Source organism: Leptosomus discolor, chromosome 5, assembly GCF_034619465.1.
Source record: "Leptosomus discolor isolate bLepDis1 chromosome 5, bLepDis1.hap2, whole genome shotgun sequence".
In the NCBI taxonomy this organism is placed as follows: domain Eukaryota; kingdom Metazoa; phylum Chordata; class Aves; order Leptosomiformes; family Leptosomidae; genus Leptosomus; species Leptosomus discolor.
In genome coordinates, this window is record NC_141395.1 from 44,879,444 (window position 1) to 44,900,561 (window position 21,118).

Consider the following 21,118-nt stretch of genomic DNA (forward strand, 5'->3'; position numbering starts at 1 on the left):
TCTATGGGAGAAATCCTGAGTAGTTTGTGCCTGGTTACTCAAGCAGTGGATTTTCCCATATGGTGTGAGACATAGTATGCAGTTGCAGCAAGAGAGCTGCCACTGCACAAATCCGGGAACCACAGGACAAGCTTTAAGTAATGTGCTTGTTTGTCAAAAAATGGTTGTGTTCATTGTCCAAATAATCTTAAAATGTTTTAAAGGAAAAAATCAGCAGTGAAAAAGCCCTGTCAAAAATTACTATGCTTTATCAGAGGAATAAAGACCTCACTGATCCCTTGAAAAATTAATAAATCAAGGACAAATGTAATTGAAGTTCAGTATCTGAATAAGCTACTGTTGTCAACACCCCGGTTCGGCCATATCACTGTTTTGTTGACATTTTTAATGCTTTCTGTGGATTACAGGTACATAACCAGTATACGAAAGCTTGTTAAGCCTCCACGTGCTCAACCCAGCCCTAGCTTTAATGCTGGCTCAGTGCAATCCCTGCTGCTGGCACAAACTCTGTGGGACTTGAACCTTGCAGTGCTGGCCGTTGTGCTTCTTGCTAAGCATTGTATGGACTTACACAAGAGTGTTTTACAGGTTTAGGACAAATTTGTGACTGTCCAATTATCTCTATGTAACTTTTTTAAGAGAAGCCAGCCAGGCTTGGTTTGTTTGGGGTTTTTTCCTCAGGATCCTGCAGTATCTTTCTGTAAGTAGTGGGGAGATGCTTTCAGCCTGGCTTCCAGGTCTGGCAGGTATTACCTTTCCTGATTAGCAGAGAGGTCTGTGCACTAGCCCTTTCAAACGGCACAACTCTTGTATCCCTCTCTCCTGGTCCCCTACAGTGAATTTAAAGTTCAGAATGTTTTTTAAATGCCTCGATCTTATTCCCATTTGGGTAAAAACTGTTACAGCAGCTTCCAGCCAGACGCAAATTAAAACGTTGCTTTTGAAAATTCTTCATTCGCAGACCTTTCAGCTGTGCACTGCTACTTTAATTTTGAACTTGTTTTGCAGACTGCTATAAGTGTGAAGTTGTTGATAGCGTATCTGTCTTTTCCTTCCTTTCATTTAGAGGAAAATAATAGATTATGTATGAGCACCTTATTTTATGTTTTGCTCTTTTTTTGTCAATTTTCCTTTTCATTCATTGGCAGTTGCAATTCTGTGACCCTAAAATGAAACAAAGTGATTTTCCTTCCACAAAAAATGACACTTGCATTGCATCACGCAGAAGTATTTTAGTGTAAGTGTCCACAGCGTGCATGTGCAGTTTTATCCCATCTTATTTTTAAGTGGTTAGCTCTGTATAACTCTGGTTCACAATCCTACTCCAAAAATACCTGGGGATTTATCCTTATCATATTGCCCGGCTAACAGTAAGAAATAGGCTCAAGTGGCTCAGTATGGATTAGATTCACCTCTTACACAACAGGGTAGCCAGGGTATGCAAGAGCCAGGGAGAAGCCAGAGACCTGCCTTGGGACGAGATCTGTCCTCTGCGGGCCAGGGAATCCCTTGGCAATATCCCTTGCATACGTGGAGAGTACCAGGATGCTTCCCACCAACTTCACTGGAAGAATGCTGCGCTGGAAAGGCATTCATTTGTTTACAAAGGCCAAGATAAATAAGGTCTAGAGGTTTCTGATACTTATCTTAAGTCACCCAAAGTTTTAATTACAGGTTTTGTAACCATAATTAATTTTTTTTTGGTTCCTTTTAAGATTACCAGCTGTGGCCTACTTGGTAAACAGGACAAGTGTCTGCACTTGTTTCTTCCCAATGTGGCTGAACAGCTCCAGCCCATGGGAAAAGCCCCCTTGCCAGCTCCCCAGAGGGATATTTCAACAGTTTATGGGATTTTTCTGCCATGTTGACAAGGTTCACTGAGCCTTCTGCTGGTTTCACCAGTTGTTTTTCCCTCAGCGTCAGTATGCATCTCTTCCCCTTCTCCACCATTCCCTCCTTTCTGCTCACAGATTTTGATTCCCCAAAATTAAATACCTTCCCTGTTCCAGACCTGTAGATCAGGTTAGAGGGATGTCTTGACAAACACCGTATATTTGTTCTTGTGTCCTGAGTTGTCCTCCTCCTCCTCAGTTGTCCCCGTTCACCCTTGCTCACCAAGTTCTGGCACCGGCAAATGTTATGATCCTTTACAGGCAACACTGGGAGTTCAGGTATTTGGTAAACAGCTATACCATAGCCCACAGTGAGGAATTTGGGTTCCACATATTGGCTTGTGAGTCTTCAGACAAAGATATATCCTGGTGCAAAAAACTTTTTGGGTGTTCTCATGGCTGCAGCAGCACCACAGTAATTAAATTAGTAGCTTATTAATTGTGTTTAGCAGTGACGAAAAAATTGAGCTTTTTTCCTAGATATTTTGTGCAGTTTGGAGAATAAAAAAAGGATTCATAGGATCCATAAATGTTTGGTTTCCTGCTCCCACCACAGACTGAACTCCTGCTAGGTCAGTAGGGAGCTGGAGAGAGATACTATCTGAAATTATTTGATGTGGCTCTGCAAGCAGTTCCTAGGTTGGGCACCATAGAGAGTATCTTCCTCAAGTCTAAAACTACTGCATGCTGTTCTTCAGCAAGCTGCATGTGGTTGGGCTTTATAGTACACTTCCTTGTCAGGTATTATCACACCTATTTTGTAGCTAGATAAACTAAGACATTTGTCCAAAATAACTCAGACAGCTAGAAAAAGTAGCCCAATATGTGCAGTCCTTCTCTTGAAGGCACATTAAGGTTTCCTGCAAAACCCTGGGCTTTCATTGTGCTCAACTACCCTGTAAGACCTGGGCAGAAGGAAGCAGTAAACTCCCTTTCATGAACAGTGGAAAGTTCATTCCCAGATGAGACACATTATATTGGCCCTTCTCAGCCCTATTTGTCTGGATGTGAGAGCCTTTTGTCAGCTCTCTGCACAGTGACTCATCCCCCGAGCATCATGTCCCTTGTAAAGACAGGTGTTCAAAGCCTACCTTCCCAAAACCTGATCTATAACTCAGTGAATGCCAGCTGATAACCAGCTTTTGAGTCCTACTTCAATTTCCACATCCCCGCCACCCCTCAACATGATGAAACACCAAATATTTGTTCTAACGTTAAACCCCAGCTATGATTTAAAAATATCTATAGGCCATACCTATAATTCGGAAAACAATGACTCAGATCCAAAAGTGCCTTTTCTCATAGAACTCTGAATATCCAAAGGTGAAATAAAGGGTGAGCTAGGTTTGTTAGAGCTGGTTTTTTTTTGGTCAACTATTCAGTGTTGCTCTTCATTATTTTTTTTTTATCCTTTAGAAAGCTTTAAAGCCGCCCTGCATAACTGCCTCTGCCTCATTCACTGCTGAATGGACGGTGCGCTGATCTTTTTCTCGGTGGGTAATAGATTTGGGTTGATTGCTTGACACAGGAACAATAGGGGGATAAACAATTGCATCGGCGCCTGTGCAGCTCCCCATCTGTTGAGTGTGTGCGCCTTCGGAGGGAGCCAGGCAGGGACAGATGAACACGCCAGCCGAGCCTGATGTTAAAGACATCAGTCATACAAGCAGAACATGTGGCATAATAAATCAAAAACTAATTGAACTTTTGCTTGTTTGTATTGCCGTCCCACTGCCTGTTTCAAACATGGCATAGTTTCCCGGGACAATGCCCCCAGCCCTGCAATGGCTTTGCTGCCCCTGGACAGCAGGAGGCTGCCCTGGGAGGTGGCAGGTGATACCAGATTCTCTTCATTCATTTCTTTCTTGAGACAGTGACACCTTCCACTCAACCAAAATGCTTACAGGGTTGGGATGTGTGTTTGACCAATATTTATTATTTCAAAAAAGAAACGTTACATGAATGTGACAGTGACAGCCCATGTTTGCTGGCACTTTCCATCTGGGACTGTTGGTGGCAGATGTCTATAGGAGACAACAGCACTAGTTTTTGTGTTAATTACACACACGTGCTAGTAATGAAGGCTATTCATTAGACTGATAAAATTTAATATCATTATTCACACTTGAAAGTGTTTCTGCTGCATCAAATGCTGAAGTCTGCAAGCCAAAGCTTTGTCTTAGGTGACCATGGCAGCAGTAAGTCACCAGAAGTTGAGGGGCCTGATTTTCATAGATATGGAAAGGGACAATTTCTAAGGGGAGCGTTAAGGAATTAAAAGCTTTGGCAAGAAGACCCTTTATTGAAGTGCACAAATATGGATTTAGGCCCCAGAACCATCAAGTCATGTAGGAACCCATCTATGGCTGAGCCACCTGCCCTCCCTCTGCAACAACTAAAGTGCAGGGGGCATATAGACCTATGTACATCCGCCTGACGTGCTCTTCTTTGGTCACCTGCATTTGAAATTTTGCACTGAAGTGCCCAGGATTCAGGTATTAGTTTATGAACTTAGAAGGTAAAGCACAAAATGCTTTTCTTAGTACACCTAGAATCAGCTCCCCATTATATGGGTGGAGAAAATTTTTATGATAAATGTGTTAAAGTGCACAAAATATTAATTCAACTTATTTTAAAAATCCTTGCAGTACTTCTGTAGACATCTGTTTGCTTACACATTGGCTGCACAGAACAGACTTTAATTAGCAGCCATTTATTGCAGAGGATTCTCCAAACTGGTAAAAGGAGGCATAAAATAAAATGCTCCTGAGTAGAGGCTTAAGTAACAGCTAAATTAAATCTTTGCATTAATAGTATTCACAGAAAGGCAGATGGGAGCAGAAAATGTTGCAATGAAGAATATGGAATGAGATGAGATCACAGCATCAGTCTGTCCTTTGTAGATTTGGACAATGATCACAGAGCCAGATTGGATTAGTGAAACCTATTTACCAGAAGTTCAGAGCGGTTGCATGAAGCTGAAAGGCAGTCAGGAGGGAGAGGTGGAAAATGCACCAGATTTACAGCTGCAGCGACGAAAATTTAGAAGTTTTCACCACTGTGATTTCATCCAAATGTGAGTACATCAAAACTGCAACAAGCGCTACGGTGTTGTCTTTTAGATGGATGGGGTGTTTAGCATCAAGGAGATCTCTGAAGTGAGCAGCTCCTCGATTCTGCCATGCCGTGCTTGCAGTCCTGCGCTCGCTGCTTGTTTCTGGAGCTAATCCGTGCAGGTGCTTCAGCACTGTGGCTGCGTAAAATCTTTGAGCTGGCAAAATTGAGAGATCTGGAGTCGATGTTGATACACCTATGAGGTAATTGCTAAAGTGACAGCTTGCAACTGTGTGGCTATTCTGTGTAACAGAAAAGAAAATGAAGTTCTGGGAGCAGTTCGCAGCTCAGATGAACTGAGTGAACTGCGTGAATGTTGAATTTAAGTCTGTGGGCTCAATAAGTGGAACATTTCCAAAGCCATGCCCTGGAAATGAGTTCATGATTAACATTAATTGCTTGTAATGAAGAGTAAGAACCGGACAAAGCCCAGTCTGCATTTGATTGAACAAATTAGTTTAAACTCAATGGCTGCATATTTCAGCAATAAGAAAGCAGGTAAAAGCAGGGAAAACAAATTGTGGGGCCAGATCAGATCTTTACTTGCAAGCTGCGAGCATGAGCTTTCAGCTGCTTAATTTCAGAACATAAGTGGAAATGACAAAGTGAACCATCGCTGTAATTGTTTTTGTTGCCCGAAAGCCGGGCTGTACATGCAAACATCCTTTTGCAGGCAAATCCAGAAACATCATCTGCAAGGATTCATTCTTCCTTTCCTGCTCCCACCCTCTGCAGAAAATCACGTTTGCAGGGAGAGCCCTGCAGCCCCACTGTTTGCATTGCTGCCATTGTGTTCCTGCGCAAGCAGGTCACTTCTGGCTACCTCCATGATTCACTCTTCATTCAATGGCTATTCAAACAATTCCATGTTTGCCGGTGCTGTGACTTCCCTTTCATGCCTTGCCTTTCTTCACTCCCTGTAAGCCATTTGCCACTCGCTTTGGCAGACAACAGTCAGTGGACTGTGGCTCACACCTACACAGAAAATATGCAAATGTAGTACTGTCATGCACATTCATGTGTTGTTTATTGTGCCCCAGCCTGGGTACCAATAACAGCACAACAGTATTTGCTTCAGGTAGAAATCTATGTAAACTGTGCCCCTCAGACTCTCCAGTAAAATATATAAAATACCAGAGAGACGATAATTCCTTGCATTACTAAACTTTTCTGCACTTGAGTGTTTTGCTTGTAAGCGACTAGTTTAGTCCTCACACCATGACATTCTAGAAGTAAAGGTGACTGCAGCAACTTCAAAAACAAGTTAAAATACATTCCTGGGAAAAATTCATTATGTTTGTTTGGTTTTCGCCCCACAGCTTACCATGGTTTAAAATATAAAACGTGTCCTACAGGAGAAGACAGTAGGGATTCCTAAGGATACCGTGCCATGCAAAACAGATCGTAATCAAACTGACAGCTTAGCACACTCTCAAGCCCTATACAGGCAGATAACATACTTGTGCTGAGGCCAGTGTGGAAGTATCCTGCGCTGCAGGGACCCTGGACAAAACTGATCACCTCCTATTTTACAGTCCTGTTTCACTATGGGTAGAGCGTAAGCTAAAACTTTTCTTTCTATCCACTGGAGTCCTGATGCTCAGCACTTATATCCTCACTGGGGTACCGAGGGGTGGGTTTTAGACAAACACAAGCTGTCTAGGAAGATCAACTTTGGTCCCACTGCCAGCTCTGCTTGTACTGGAGCCCTGGAAAGCCTGGCCACTTGTTATTCCTGCCATCAGAGGACAGGAGTTTGGCTGCACTAACAAGCAGCCTTGGATGACCTCCAGCTGCTTCAACAGCTTCAAAACTCTTTGCAAACATTAATACATAGCAGCAAGAAGCGCTGCAACTCCTGAAGTTTGAATGTATGCCAAAAATGTAAAGGAAGGCTCACCTGGAGAACAAAAGTCACCCGTCATCCTGTAACAAACCTTCCTGGCTCTTCAAAACCTTTGGATTATACATGGAGCCTGAATAGGAAACCCCCATTCACGTGCCTTGCTCTCAGGGTCAGCCTTTAGAATTGGAGTTAGTTCTCTGAATTTGGCACGTTTTTGCAGGCCTATTTCTGTCACTGAATTCTAAATCCTGTAGCTCCTGTAGCCTGAACACAGGAGAGGGTAATAATTTTAAACAGCAAATGACAAGACACAATGAGAGGGAGAGCTGGGAGTGTCACAGAGTCTTTCAGGCCAGTTTCAAGTCAAACTGAAACAAGTGTTTCAACAATCTTCGCTTTGTCCAAAAAAACCCCTCACCCAAAACCAATTCCTTCAGTCCAGTCAAAAGCTTGGCTTATGGTCATCTTGTGTGTTTAGGGGCTAGTGATTCTGTTTTGCCTATGCTTTTGGTGTCTTCATGGGCCTAAGAAATAAAATTGAGAAACAGACTTTAAGCAAAATGCCTCAAGTTAAAGAACCAAATGGGTCATTTTGAGGATTGAAAAGAAAAGACTAGGCTTAGTGCAAATGTTGTTCTTTGGACGCCACGAAGTAAAAGTGAAATGACATCACGACATAGTCTGAGCTTATTGAAAAAGTCCCGGTCTAGATAAAATGATAGGCCTCTCCAAAGTTAATGTATGCACTAGTCATGTTTGAAGGTCACTGCATGGAAGGAGAAGCTCATTTCCTCCTGAGACATTGGCAGGTGGGAGGCCAGATCCAAACTCAGGAAGGAGAAGGACAGTTCCTCTTAGAAGGCTATGGGACAGGTGCAGAAACTTGGGGAAGGCTGTTGCCCTGTGCCCACAGATACCTGTACAGTATAGCTAGAGCAAGGTCTCTGAGATGACATTAAAAAGGACTCTTCTTTGGGTTGTTTCAGCTGGAATCCTCCGTAAAATCTTTCTTCTTCACCCCCTTCCCCACAGTGCCCTCAGTGTATTCTCAGGGAGGACTCCTAGAGAGATGTGTAACCTCATCTTGTCCTGCACCCTGACCATGTTCCTGTTCTTATTTCTGCAGCATGTAGTCCTGCCCGAAGACGAGCCAAAAGTACACATCACGTCCTAACAAAGAGTGTAAGAAAAATCTCTCTTCTCTCCCTCTTTTTTTTTTTTTTTTTTTTTAATTCTAGTTGGCTACACTTACCCTTAAAAATACTGTGGATAAATGGAAAGCAGATCTTTTGGGGCAAAGCAATGCATCAGTCTCTGATGCAAGGAGTAGGGTGGGAAACAGAAAGAGGAGTTTCTGTAAAGCTACAGTTCATTTACGGAAGCGCTTCTACCAAAGCATTCCTTCTCACTACAGACCTGTCTCTTCTCTAGCACTTTGTTGAAATATTTTGCTCCATGGCATTTCCTTTTTCCATGCCCTATCCCACTTCCCAGCTGCATCCCCCTCATCTCCTGATTCCCTGATCTCCCCACAGCACTTTAAGTCCCCCGCTGCTTACCACATTGACCTATGCACTGGAAAAAACCTTGCCCCATTCACTCCCATCCCCTCTCTGCATTATTAAAGCAGGCCACAGGATCCCAGTACTTCACAGGGTGCCTGAAGTGGTCCCCAGGAAGAGTCAATAACACACCTATCATGTGTGGGCAGAAATGTGTATTTTCTCAAATTGTGAAAATCTTATTTTTGTCCCATAATTCAGGCTGAGGTTTCAAAATTACTCCTTGGTCCAAATGAGGATGAAAGTCAGAGTGCCAGAGTGTTACTCAAAATATACCATTTTGAGATACCCCTTTTTTATTTGTTACGCCTTTGGTATATTTCATTTTCCACATAATTTAAAATTGCAGAAAAGTCCAAACCAAAAGTGAAGTTGATAAAACAGCATGCTCAGGTAATTTCTCTTTTTTTTTTTTTTTACAAAATAGATACTTTTCCCACAAAATGCCCAGATTTCTAACCAGAACTTTCTCATAAAACTATTCAGCTGGAAAATTTTCAGCTAACTCTCATTGAAATCTAGGGCAAATGTATGCCTGTTATCATGTTCTGAATCTCAGCAGATAGATAGTTGTTTCTGCTAAACGGGAGCCTCTAATATTTAGTTTGGATTGGATCAGCTGCTGTAGCAGCACTGTACTCATAAAGGTCTAAGAAAGTAAGATAAGAAAGTCCCTGTTTTGTTGCTGTATTTTTAGAGGATTTTTTTTTTCCTTTGGGGCTTTCCTGACCCCGATTAAATGTGTCCTTTGATTGGCCCTTAGTCATGATGCAGGCAGCATCATGTTAGCAGTGGGAGCACCAAGCCTGAGGAACAGTCTGCAGCTCCAGCTAAGAAAGCAAGCAAGGCTCTCAAACCAAAACCATTGGCACAGTCATCTCTCAGGCTGGTGCATTCCCCTTTTTTAGTGTGATGCAGCTGCCCACAGCTCATGTACAAGCATTCAAATAAATTGCACGTACTGGAATATACGTGCCTGTGAGGAAGTTGTGATTGCCAAATTCTAGATTCACACAAAAGTAGCAGAATGATTATTTATTTTTCACTTTTACCTCTGCACCTTCAGTCAGTGCTGTAGAAGTGCCTCAGCTGACATGAAATCTTCTGCCCTGGCGATTGCAGTGGATGCACAACTTTAATCCTCAGCAAGGGCAAAAATAGCAAACAGCGTGGACATCTGCCAGCCCTTCTTTTAGTGGCAGAAGTACTCAAGAAGTGTAGCATTAAGTGATTTAACATTCAAATGACTGACCTTGGAGAGTAACTTCCATAAAATTCAAGAGCTCATCCCAAAAGCATGACCATGACTGTGGAAGGGTGAGAGAAAGGGGGAATCACCTTTTTTTTTAACTGAGTGTTTCATCAATATGCTTATTTGCAGTTCCTATTGTCCTATTAAGAGTTATTTCCAGTGATAGTAGATGCTTCCCTTCTGTTCCCTTGCTCTTCGAGCCCCAAAATCCTTTAAGCAGAACTGTCTGGAAACCAGTGCCTGGCTACTTCACAGAAAAATGGCAAATCCCTCTATGCATTCTAGTGCTGCGACATTAAAACTTAGATCAGCATTAGATCATTAAAAAGAGCTTAACTCTATAGATCTGATGGTTCCTCCACTCAAAAGCACTTCATTGTTCATCCTCTAATTGTCGAAGTTTTATCTGAAGCCAGATGTTTAATTGTCACCTTTTCTGGTCAGCTGTTGGTTTGGCAGTGAGATTTTGGGTCCAGAGGCAAGATTGTGGGAGCAGCCTCTGCACTACTCTACAACACTCCTGTGTCCTCCATGTCCTCTGCTTAACACAGATAATTCCAAACAGCGGGTATGGCAGGCCTCATGTGCATGGTAAAGTCTACAGAAAAGAAACTTCACTGAGCTCTGAATTCAGAGTCGGCATCCTGCAAGCAGACTGAGCCGGTCAAGGGACTTACATATTCTAAAAACAGTAGTTTTTCAGAGAGCAGCTTACTAATTCTGCATAGTTTGTCTGACTGCCATTCACACAGATTTAAATTTCCTGGTATGTCTAGAAAAGAAAAGTGACTTCCAGCTGATCGTTCTGCCTTACCCTGAGTACCCTAAAGAAATGTCAACTCTGGTTTAGATCAAAACGGTGCTACAGCAGGTTTCTTTTCCTGACCTAGATAAGTCTTTACATATTGCAGTAATGGGTGAGGTAGCCAAAAGTCATGGTGAAATCTTGAATTAGGCGATAAGAAACTCCAAAGGCTACAAACAAAGATGTTAACTGAAGATGTGCTATAGAAATTGTGTTATTGTCTCCAGCTGTAATGGAAACTAACATTACAACTTATTTATACAGATTCTTCTGCTCAAAGGAGTTTTGGCATTACTGATATGACATGTTACAAGGAATCTTGAAAACATAGAAAACGCACCTAAATAATTTCTGCTATTAATAGAGTTAAAAATCCTGCTTCCTTTCCCCAAACTGTGTTCCATCCTTTACAACACATAGGCAGATTGTTAAGTTTCAAGTCCATGGTGGTTTGCACTGATCAAATAAGTCACTTTCAGGATTAGAAATTACTTAACCAAAAATGCTCTTTCCATGACCATACGAAAGGAGCAACCTCAGATGTTGCAGTAGCAGAGGGTTGGAGACATTTTCTGTCACAGACCAAAGAAGAATGAGTATGACCAAGTCCACTGCACGTATTTCCTGAGCTGGTGGGAAAAGCTGAGCTTTGTGGCATTCCTTGAAAGCTGGAAGAACTCAGTTCACGTGAGGCAGACTCCAAGGGCTGCCATGAGAGACCCCTGTCAGCCACAGCCTCATAGTATTTGTAATGATGACAGCTGCCTCCACCGTTATCACGGTGGCAATAGGGGGTAATGGCTCTGGTAAGCAGCTTGCAAGGTTCAGGTGGTGAGGGCATGCATGGACACAGGAGTCTGCAGCCTGCAAGGAGCTGCATCAGAGGGATGGGGAGGTCCTGGAGCTGGTCCAGGGGTAGCTGGGAGAGAGCCAATGCCAACTGCTTAAGCAGCAACAGGAGGCTTCTCACCACCAGCATCACCCTCATTCCTGAATTATCAGAGCAATGCTGAGGTTCGGCTCTGTCCAGCAGCACCAGATTCACGGTCAGTAGAGCTGGGGCCCAGCTGCAGCCTCCTTTAGCACGTGCTTGTCTTCAAGGAAACCCTAGTCCCTTTGACTTAGCACTGGGTATGTCCTTAAGTAGCTTATGGAGCAGGGACTGTGTTAGGCTGTGTGCCAAAATCCACAGAACTAAGAGAAAACCCCTCTTAGGTCTTGGATTAGGCATTGGTTTCCTTACCAGCCCTTTCCAGCAGTATTTTTGCCTGCTGTTGGGCGGTTTCTGCACCTTGTCCTGCTGGTCAGTAGGATCTAGGTCATGCAGCCTTCTCCAGAGTCCTGGGGGTACAAGGAGTCAAAAGTGATCAGGTTGTGTTTTTAATTTTTTCCTGTTTTGGAAAACACTGGGTGGCATGTCCTTTTATATCCGTGTGAAAATTCACATACACAGAATATTGCAGATTAATGACAAACTGAATTAAACTTACTTAAAGAAAATGGACAGCTTTGCATGGTGGGACATGTTTGAAAGCAGTCTTGTTTTTATCTTGAGTGTATGTTAGAAGGCAGAGCAATAGAAGGAATAAAGGCTTTTTCAATGCCAATAGTGGGCTGGTCAGTTGCTGGTCTTAGTCTTGAGACAAAATAACTGTATTTGTATATGAAACACATAGATGGTAACTATCAGTCATCAGTTAGATGCAAGTAACTGCTTTTCTCCTGGTCTTCCAACATAAGATTAACATAGGTAAGTCTAGTAGGAAACAGCCTGGATAGTTGCCACGTGTCTTTCCCCTGGTGGTTTGAATCTTCACCCTGTTTAACTGGTTCTCTGTACGACAGTAGCAAGTCTTCATGGAAGAAAAAGAAAAGAAACCAAAGTATGAAACATTCTTTCCCTGCTGTTGGGACTTTAATCATCTTGAGAAAATTGTTTCTAGACCATCCTGGATAACAGTCCTGATGGATCCACCTGCTTGGAGCCAATCCCTGTTTTTTTAAGCTCACATTAGCTCCAGCCTCCCCAGTTGCCTGTGACAGCACAATGAGTGCCATGGCTTAGTTGTGATCTATGTAGAAAATAACTTGATTTTGTTCATATTTGTTTTGTTCAAAGATGCAGCTCTCAGTGAGTTTTGTTGTGCTAGCTAATATTTGTGAAAATTAGTCGCTAGGAGCACAGTTATCCACCACCTTGTATCCTCTATAGTCATTTACCAGGTATAAAATGTAAATAAGTCCAAAAGACAGGAGAGGCCATGAAGAAATAGCATTTGTAATTCATATTGCATAAATTTAACTGATTGCCTGAGATATGATGCAATAAGAAATTAAATTTGAGTTGTCTCAAAGGCATATCCTACTCAGTAAATCTTGAAAAGGACCACGTTTCAGTCTCCTGAGGAGAACAGAGAAAGGTGCAACTAAGTAATTGTGTCCCAGAGGGGCCCCGCATGATTTTCCCATACTTTTATACATCTCATGCACAGAGGCAGGAGCTAAACAAAACAAATCCCACGAATCCCACAGTCCCCGCCTGAGAAAATCCTCTTCAGCTGACAGTAAAGCAGGGGGAAGAGCAAGCACCATGCTGCTCCTCCCGTGACCTTGACAGACCACCTAATCTCCAAGGCCGGGTGTAATGGGATGGTTTGCCTCTTCCCTGTAGGTGGTAGCCATAGCTGATCATCGGCTTCATAGGACGGAGAAGCTGCAGGCCCACCAGGGTGACCTCCTCCAGGTACTGTACAGCGAAGAGGAGATGCGGGGCTTGGGCCACCTGCAGAGCGGGCAGCAGAGACCCTGCCCTGCCAAGTGTGCTGCCCAGCATGGTAAGTCCACAGAAGTGGCTGTATTCCTGTGTGGCTCCAGAACATTTTTAGATATTGCAGCCTTTCAGCTTCCAGTGAAGCAGGCACTTTGTTATGTACCTGAAGGATACTTCCATGCTTAAAATGTCTGGTGAAATTAATAAGATAACAACCATGGCATTGCAGAGCTCTTGCTTTATTCAGAGTCACAAACTCACTTTATTCAGAGTCGTAAGTGCTCCCTTTGCAAAGGTTGACAATATTTTAGAGATGATAGATTGCAAATTACTGAGTTTGCCTGAGTCATATTTTTATATAAGATCCCTGTTCAGTTGCTTAGAACTTGCCAGAACATAATTATTTGGGATGAAATTTTAAATTCTGGGTGTCAGCCACAACAGACCTGATACTGTTTTTTCAGCCAAAACTTGTTCAGCATATTTGTGAGAACCCATGAAAAAAACCCAGTTTGCCAATGAAAAACCAAGGAAATGAGTAAACATAAATAGACCGATCATCCAACTCCTTCAACACTCGTGTGTTGCGTTTGGAAGGCCTAAACTGGAGCAGAGCCATGCAGTTTGGCAAGGGGTGACCTTTTAATCAAAAATGCATCTTTTGCTCTCCCTTGAAAAACTACACAGATGCATTCAAGTCATAAGCCTTTGAAAAAACTCCCATATGGCACGTGTTTGGTAAATACATTGGACATGTAGCTGTTAAAAAGTGCTAGATCTGTAAAGCGGATACTGCCATGAAGGTGCATGTCTTTCACACCACCAGTCTGCAACTGCACTGCTCATAAGCCATCCCATTTGAACACAGACCAGGCAAGAGCAAGGCTTGGGAGGCTGGGAAGGAAGAAGCTGAGCTTGGGACCTTAGGGAAAGATCTCAAAGTGGGACCAGAGCCAAGAAATGGCTGAACAAAATGCTGGGGCTTCAGGGCTGGAGGGAGGAGAGGAGGAGGAATGGCTGGGACCAGCTGTGGGGTAGAGGGTGGCAGAGAGCCTTTCTGGGCAGAAAGGAGGGACTGCTGGTCTCTGCTGTTAGGGGCAACAAGAGGGAAAGTATGACAGATAGTTGTGAACAAGAGAAAAGACGTAGGAATCCAAAAAGAAGAGCAGAAAAGGGGAAAACAGTTCTTGTTGGGGGAGAAAGGGAAGTAAAAGAGGGCAAAGAAACTAGGATGCTGAATGGGAAAGAGGGACAAACTAAGTTTAAATTAGAACAAAAAAAAATAAAACAAGAACTGACCGAGGAGTGGAAGGAGGGAGTGAGAACAGGGCGAGACAAACTCACCAGGAGCATCTGGACAAGACAAGAGAGCTAATGCAGGGCTGCCAAAGCTGATGCAGCATGGCGAGGCTGTTTGTCAGATCCCTGCTCCCCCCAGCACAGAAGGTGCTTAGGGTCCTGTAATAGCTCCCTATGGTCTGTCCGTCACTGTCACCAGACTCCTCAGTGATGCTCATCAACTTGTACAGCTGATGTATCCCCTTTTCCGGGTGTCTGCTTCACACCTCCAACTGCAACACCTGAGAGTGCTCAGGTCCTGCTGCACTGACTGTGAACAGTGATTCCTCAAGCCTCTGAAAAATTGGATCCCAGGAACTTCTGGTCCTAAACTCAGTACCTGCCTCTGTTTCCCTGGCATAACTCCTTGTCCTCTAGGAGGTGACCAAGCTGGGTTTTTTAAAACACTTGTGCAGATGATGACCACAGTGATCGGCAATACAGATGAGCCTGTGAAAATATTAATAGTTCTGTCCTCAGAGGATTCACTGGTGGGGAAAGTAAGTATAGGGCTGTGCACTGACAAATAAAAGCTAAGGATGAACAACGGCCTTCTGAGTGAATGCTGTTAATATGAGTGAAGCAGAAAGTCTGTGGAAAAATAGTTTCTGGTCACAAATTAGAGACTGAATCTCAATGTCCAGATCATTGGGGGGATGAAATATCCTTTGTCCAATTCCATTATTTCATAACTTTTGAGTATTTGACTTTACAGATTTAGCATTTTAAGGGGAGGAAAGTAGAAGCATTTGCAAATATTTGCATGAAGATAATAATAGCTCTTTGTTATGATGTGTTGCAGTGTCTGGTTTCAGTGTGCACTGTACCAATAGCACCTACACAGAGAATAGGGTGCCATGTGAGTCAACAGCTGCAGAGCCAGTGTAATGTGATATGAAGTGAGGTATATATATGGATATGTATCATCTGTTTTCCTTAATCCCTGTACAAATGTGACCTCCATATAAATTTCACCCTTCAAAAACATCCTTCAACTTTCTTACTGGAAATAGTTTTGTCTGTCGAGTTTTACATGCTTGCTCTATAGATAAGTACCACTGAATATTCAAGAGACTTCAGATTTGATAAAGCACAACTTGAAATCTGGGTAATTGACTTCAGTTTCCAGAATAAGTGAAAAATGTGTAAACAAGAGCACAGATGAGACCATCAGCACATTTATTGCTCGCTTAAGAAACCCTACACAAATATCAAAGCATAAGGACAGTCTATCCCAGTGTGCGCGAAGGCAAATAAGTGTAGCAGGAGGCTACAACAAGAAACTCCAGGCTGCGCTCAAAGCTGTGCTTTGCTTCACAGGGTGGATAGATTAAAAAAAATTGCACTTATTCTCCAGGAAATAAGTACTCGGTTTTGTATCAAGTTTTTGTACAAGCACTTATCTTGGAAACGTAGGGCAAGTCAGAATAACAGATGTGGAGCAATATGGAGGCTTGGGCATCCATAGCACCTTCTGGGAGTGTAATTCACACCACACCCAGCCACCACTGTCCTGAGGAGCACTTATGAACCTGAAGCTGTGAGGACTTGCTTTTGCTTAGATATTTTGCTAAAAGTTTGCCCGAACATTTTCTATATCTAGGAAGAAGAGGGACAGGGAAGAATCAGACAAAACAAAACAAAACAAAAAAGAAAAATTATAGACATTAGCTGAAGCATTGATGCGTGGAGTCACTTGCTGAATACTGTTAGTACCTAATATGCAAGAGGAGAGGAAGTAATTGAATTAAACATTGATGTGAGGGATACAGTTAGGTACCTAATGAAATTACTGGCAGGGGGCAGTGGGAGCTGGAAGAGAGAAGCTAGTTAAGATGTTTATCATGGTCAAATATTGCCCCCAGAAGGAGAAGACAATTCTGACTGTGAACTCATGCTGGAGACAGCACTGTAGGCAGCACCTTGGCTATTTCTGATGTTTAGTGTTGTTATTTATATTCCATTGGAAACAACAGTTGTGAATCATATTCTATCCTCTGTTTTGGTGAATCTTGGTGTTTCTGTAGATCCTTGCTCTTCACTTACCTAAATATCCATTTAAAAAAGAGCTGACAATGGAAAACAGCCAGGAACAGAAAGAAAAAAAAAAAAAAGAAAAAGACATCTGTACATTCCCACAGCCAATGGGAGGATATGGCTCCATGAAAAAAATCTGGCATCCCTCTCTCATTTATTTCTTCAACACAACTAGCAGGAATGTCAGTGAGCATTCATCCATGGATAATTTAACAGCTGAGCACTCACTTGTAACTGAAAGGTAACCTCCAGGTTTGAGGACAGGAGAGAGAGGTGCCACAGTCACAGGCAAATAGAAAGGTTGAAATCCCTCTCTGTGCTGGGGTGGGTGTAGCACGCATCTCTTCCCGGGAACAATAGCTCCCCAGAAAGAAGACTGATCTCCTAGGCAGGACAAACCCAGCCGTGGGGACTCTAAGACCCACAAAAACTGCATTATACAACCACTGCTATGGAGCAGCAGATGGACCCACTCTTTGTATGTACGTACACATGAGTATTTGCAGAGGGGAAAGGGCTCCCACTCAGCTTGGTCTTCTAAGGACAGTTCATCATCTCGTTTGAAAAGTCTAGGAGCAAGCAGCTGAGTGACTTTCCAGAATGACTTAAGCAATTCCAAAATCACATATTTTGACATCACAGTTGATGATCATCATAAAGAAACTTCTGCACTTTTGGTTATAAGTAAATCTAGTGGGACTATAACCTGAATCTGGGCTCTGTTCATATCTGGGTTTAACTGCATGGAAGAAGGTTTTTAATACAAGCTGTGCCAATGGGATAATTGCAAATAATGCCAAGTTTCTTATGCTTTGCAGCGGGAATTACTGAACGAGACACATCCAAATCCTATAATCATCTGCTGGATGGAAAATCTTTGGTAAGTAAATACAGCAAGACCAACTACCACAGTCTGATGCATCCTGAAACACAGTACCTGTCAACATATCCCACATTAACAGCATATCAGTGTCACAATATGTGCAGACTTCGCAGTATTTGTTAAGGCTTTGAGCCATGATTTGTGCCAGAGGATCCTTAGCTGGGAGCACAGAATGGCATCGGACGGCTGCCCCTCAGGGAACCAGGAAGGCTTGTGAGGTGGAATTAGGCAGGATCCCATTCTGGATGCTCAGCCACTTGCAAGAACTGGGAAGAATTAACCCCTTGTTTCTCAGGGAATTTCAGAAATTGGGAAAAAATTAGTTTCTAGAGTAGAACAGGCATCAAATAATTTACATACTCCAGAACGCCAACCTGGTACGATAATCAGATCAATAAAAAATGTCAATAAAGTGTTGATGGCAAAATCGTCATACAAAACCCAAAAATTTTTTCTGTAATGGACAGAGAAAATATTTTAATTAGAAATGACTCAGCTTTACTAAAACATTTTCCCTCTCTTCTTTTTATTACCAAAAACCAATTTTCAAAGTCCCTGCATTTTGTAAAAACTAGATTTTCAAACAGAAACTACTCCTTTGAAAAGTTTCTGACCGACACCAGACCATGCTGTAGAAACTCTATGGCCTCAAATGCTCTTTTGGATGCCTACAATATGCTTGCTAGCTGGTAGCTGGGCTACACTCAAGAAAAATAATTGTACAATATTGAAGGACTGTCAAAATTAATGATATTCAGTGTAATGAAACTAATTGCACCTATCAATAATTAACCCAGTTAAATTTCAAAGGATGCTTGCAAAAGTGATTTCAAACATCTTTAAGTCTTGGGATACTTGCAGAGCACACCTAAATCTATCCAGTCTCAGATTAATCCCAGGGGAAACAGCCCTAGACAGCTTAAGGCCAGTTATAGTAATGACAATAATATGAAGAAATTTCTCAGTATTGCCAGTAAAATCAGTAAGTGTGTTTATTGCCTGAAATGATGAGAGCACATCACAACGTTCGTTGTTTTTTTCTGTTTCTGGGCAACCCACACTTTAGCTTACTATCTTGGAGGATATGTCAGTCTCAGTCGTCTGTTAACAGGAATATGTGACTCAATTCTGGTGGGCAATTTAAATAAGACAAGGAGTAAGTCAATTATTAGGCACTTGTGTGGCCATGTCAGAACTGTGAGGCCATGGCGGTGTGAACCAGGGCCCCCCACACCACAGAACAGCACCCAGCAAAATGGGGAAACGTTTCTGAATGCTCAAGAAACAGCAATGGCTGGGACAGCTGCTTCCCAGCCAGCAGTTGAGGTGATCTATGAAGAGCTGCAAGAGGCAGGCTGCTCACTCTGCATGAAGTCTTACCTCCTTGGGAAGCCAGACATAAAAACTAGGGAATAAAAAGTTCTGCAAACCTCCTTCTTTCAGTGGGAGATATAATTCTTGCTCATATGAGCCTTGTGCTGAGGTCTGTGACACTGTTCATGTGAGCAACCAGTATTTGTGTGGGTAGGAGTTGGCCATTCAAGTCCTTAGCTAGCCTTCTTTCTTTTATTAAGAGATTAACCTTACCCATTCATTTTCCTAAAACTGCCTCCTTTCTCAGACAAACCTGGGGTCCCTACCCATCAGTGGCATTTCCTAATGATGTACTTTTTCCTCCCACAGTTCCCACCATCGCCAGTTACCCGTATCACAGTGAAAGCGGCAGCTGCCACAGACTTGCCCACAGGTGCAGGCACTCCTACGGAGGAGTAAGTCCTTCCCACCCCTCCCACCCCTCCAGCCAAGCCTGGTGTGCTGCCAGGCAGGGAAAGGGACAGGGCACCTTCACCACAGGTCACCCTCTCACCAGAAACACAAAGAAGTGTTCAGCTGCATATCTTGTCCAAATCACAGCTGTAAAACCTCAGTGATTTACAGTAAAGCCATGCTCCTTGCTTCACAAAGAGATCAGCTGAAGGACATGCTGATTATATCGTCAGCCATGGCCATTTATACAGCTGCCCCAGTGCCAGTTACAGCTGTGTTTCTGTCACTAGAAAGAAAAGCATCTAAATTCAAAATTTAAGTATTTTCACCTTAAGCAGTCTATAAGGCTGTTTAGAAAAAGTAAAGAAATATGTTTTTAAACAAAGCTTTATTGTCTTTCAGTGTAGTTAAGGAAAAGCTTCACCACAGCACTCATCAGTAGAGAGTTAACTCAGACATAGCTCTGGGTGATATTTGAGATGCTGCCATTGCCACCTGAGGGACAGTAACAAGCTCATTGTCACAGTGTCCTTGTACTCCATACACGGAGACATAAATCCACCTCAGCCAGTGTAAGACAGCATAGCCCCCTCGTCCAGGTGGAGCTCAGCCGGCCTGGGCGCTGCCCCATGGTCGCTGGGTCTTTGGTGGCAAACACTACAGAGGATGTTCTCAGTAGTGGTCCCACTTGTAACCAATCCATTCGTGTGAGTGTTCACTCTGATAGTAAGGGACCAAGGGGCACCAAGCAGAGTGGGGGTAGCCGCAGCATCCAAGCCTACTGCCCAGCACAGCCCCTGCTCATCCCAGACTTGCCAGTCCCAGGGACAGGTGAGGCATGGATGTAACTTTGCAATCAGGCAGCCCTTGGTTTTCAGTGGCCAGTCACCATTAGCAGGGGAGAAGGGCCACAGAGATGAATGCTTTATGCATCTGCGCTTTATTTGCTAGTCACAGGAAGCGCTGGAGGAAGATGGCAGAGTACGACCTGGCCCTGCCACCAGGAGCTGAAGCTTCTCTACCCCTGACGGGAGGCAGCCTGTGTGGTACACCCAGCCTCCTGAGGAAGATGTGGATGAAGAACAAGAAGAAGTCAGAGTACCTGGGGGCAACAAACAGTGCCTTTGAGGCGGACTGATAAGGCTCAGCATCACTTGGAAAGACAGGTCTTTTAGCCAGGACAAGGTGCTCCAGGATCGATGAGGGAACAGCACAGCACAGCTCATCCAGGAAAAAAATATCCTTTTTATTACTCAATGCCATTGCCTCAGAGTGGTGGGAGAAAGGCTAACTAAGGTAAAAACAGTGAACATGATGCAACTCACTGGCCTTTCTTTGTTGCAATATACTAAAATCACAAGTATCCCACTAGATTTATGTCTTGACTAGATACTGAAACTACTGCTGGCCTATTCACCATTTTACATATGCTATCTGAATCAGCTCAGATTGCAACAAGAAAAGCCTACCAAGAGGTTCATGTATTCCTGCAAGGTAACAGATCTGTCACAGAGTGCCATTAAATCCCAGGGGTCTGCTCTACTGTGAACCACTGCTTGTCCTCTTCCTCCTGTCATATCATGAGATAAAACCCACATCTTATGATATGCTTGGTTGAATGACATATGCTAAACTTTTTTTCTTCAGTTTTGATGTTTGAAGACAGGAGTAAAAGATGCAAAAATTGTAAAAGAATGAGTGAGTCAGAACTGAGCAAGTTTGCAAACACACATTTACCAAACTTTCCTGTGTGACAAGTAATTGGTGTTTCAAAGTGTCCTGCCAGATCAAACTATGAGCAACTGGATAACCTCAAGAGATACTTTCTTCATAGAACCTGCTTATATGTTAA

At 43.1% G+C, this 21,118-nt stretch overlaps 1 protein-coding gene across 3 annotated transcripts; it reads left to right on the forward strand.

The window, feature by feature from the left end:
• The first annotated feature begins 4,901 nt into the window (after positions 1-4,901).
• Positions 4,902-20,404, forward strand: VXN (vexin). Of its 3 annotated transcripts, none has more exons than XM_086466157.1 (6): positions 4,902-4,968; positions 7,979-8,034; positions 13,143-13,305; positions 17,435-17,496; positions 19,183-19,268; positions 20,218-20,404. In XM_086466157.1, the coding sequence occupies exons 1-6, from the start codon at positions 4,902-4,904 to the stop codon at positions 20,402-20,404; spliced, it is 621 nt and encodes a 206-aa protein (XP_086322283.1). The 3 variants fall into 3 exon arrangements, with proteins under 3 accessions (XP_086322283.1, XP_086322284.1, XP_086322285.1); XM_086466158.1 differs by having other exon boundaries at positions 20,224-20,404; XM_086466159.1 differs by having other exon boundaries at positions 13,143-13,290.
• The last annotated feature ends 714 nt before the right edge of the window (positions 20,405-21,118 follow it).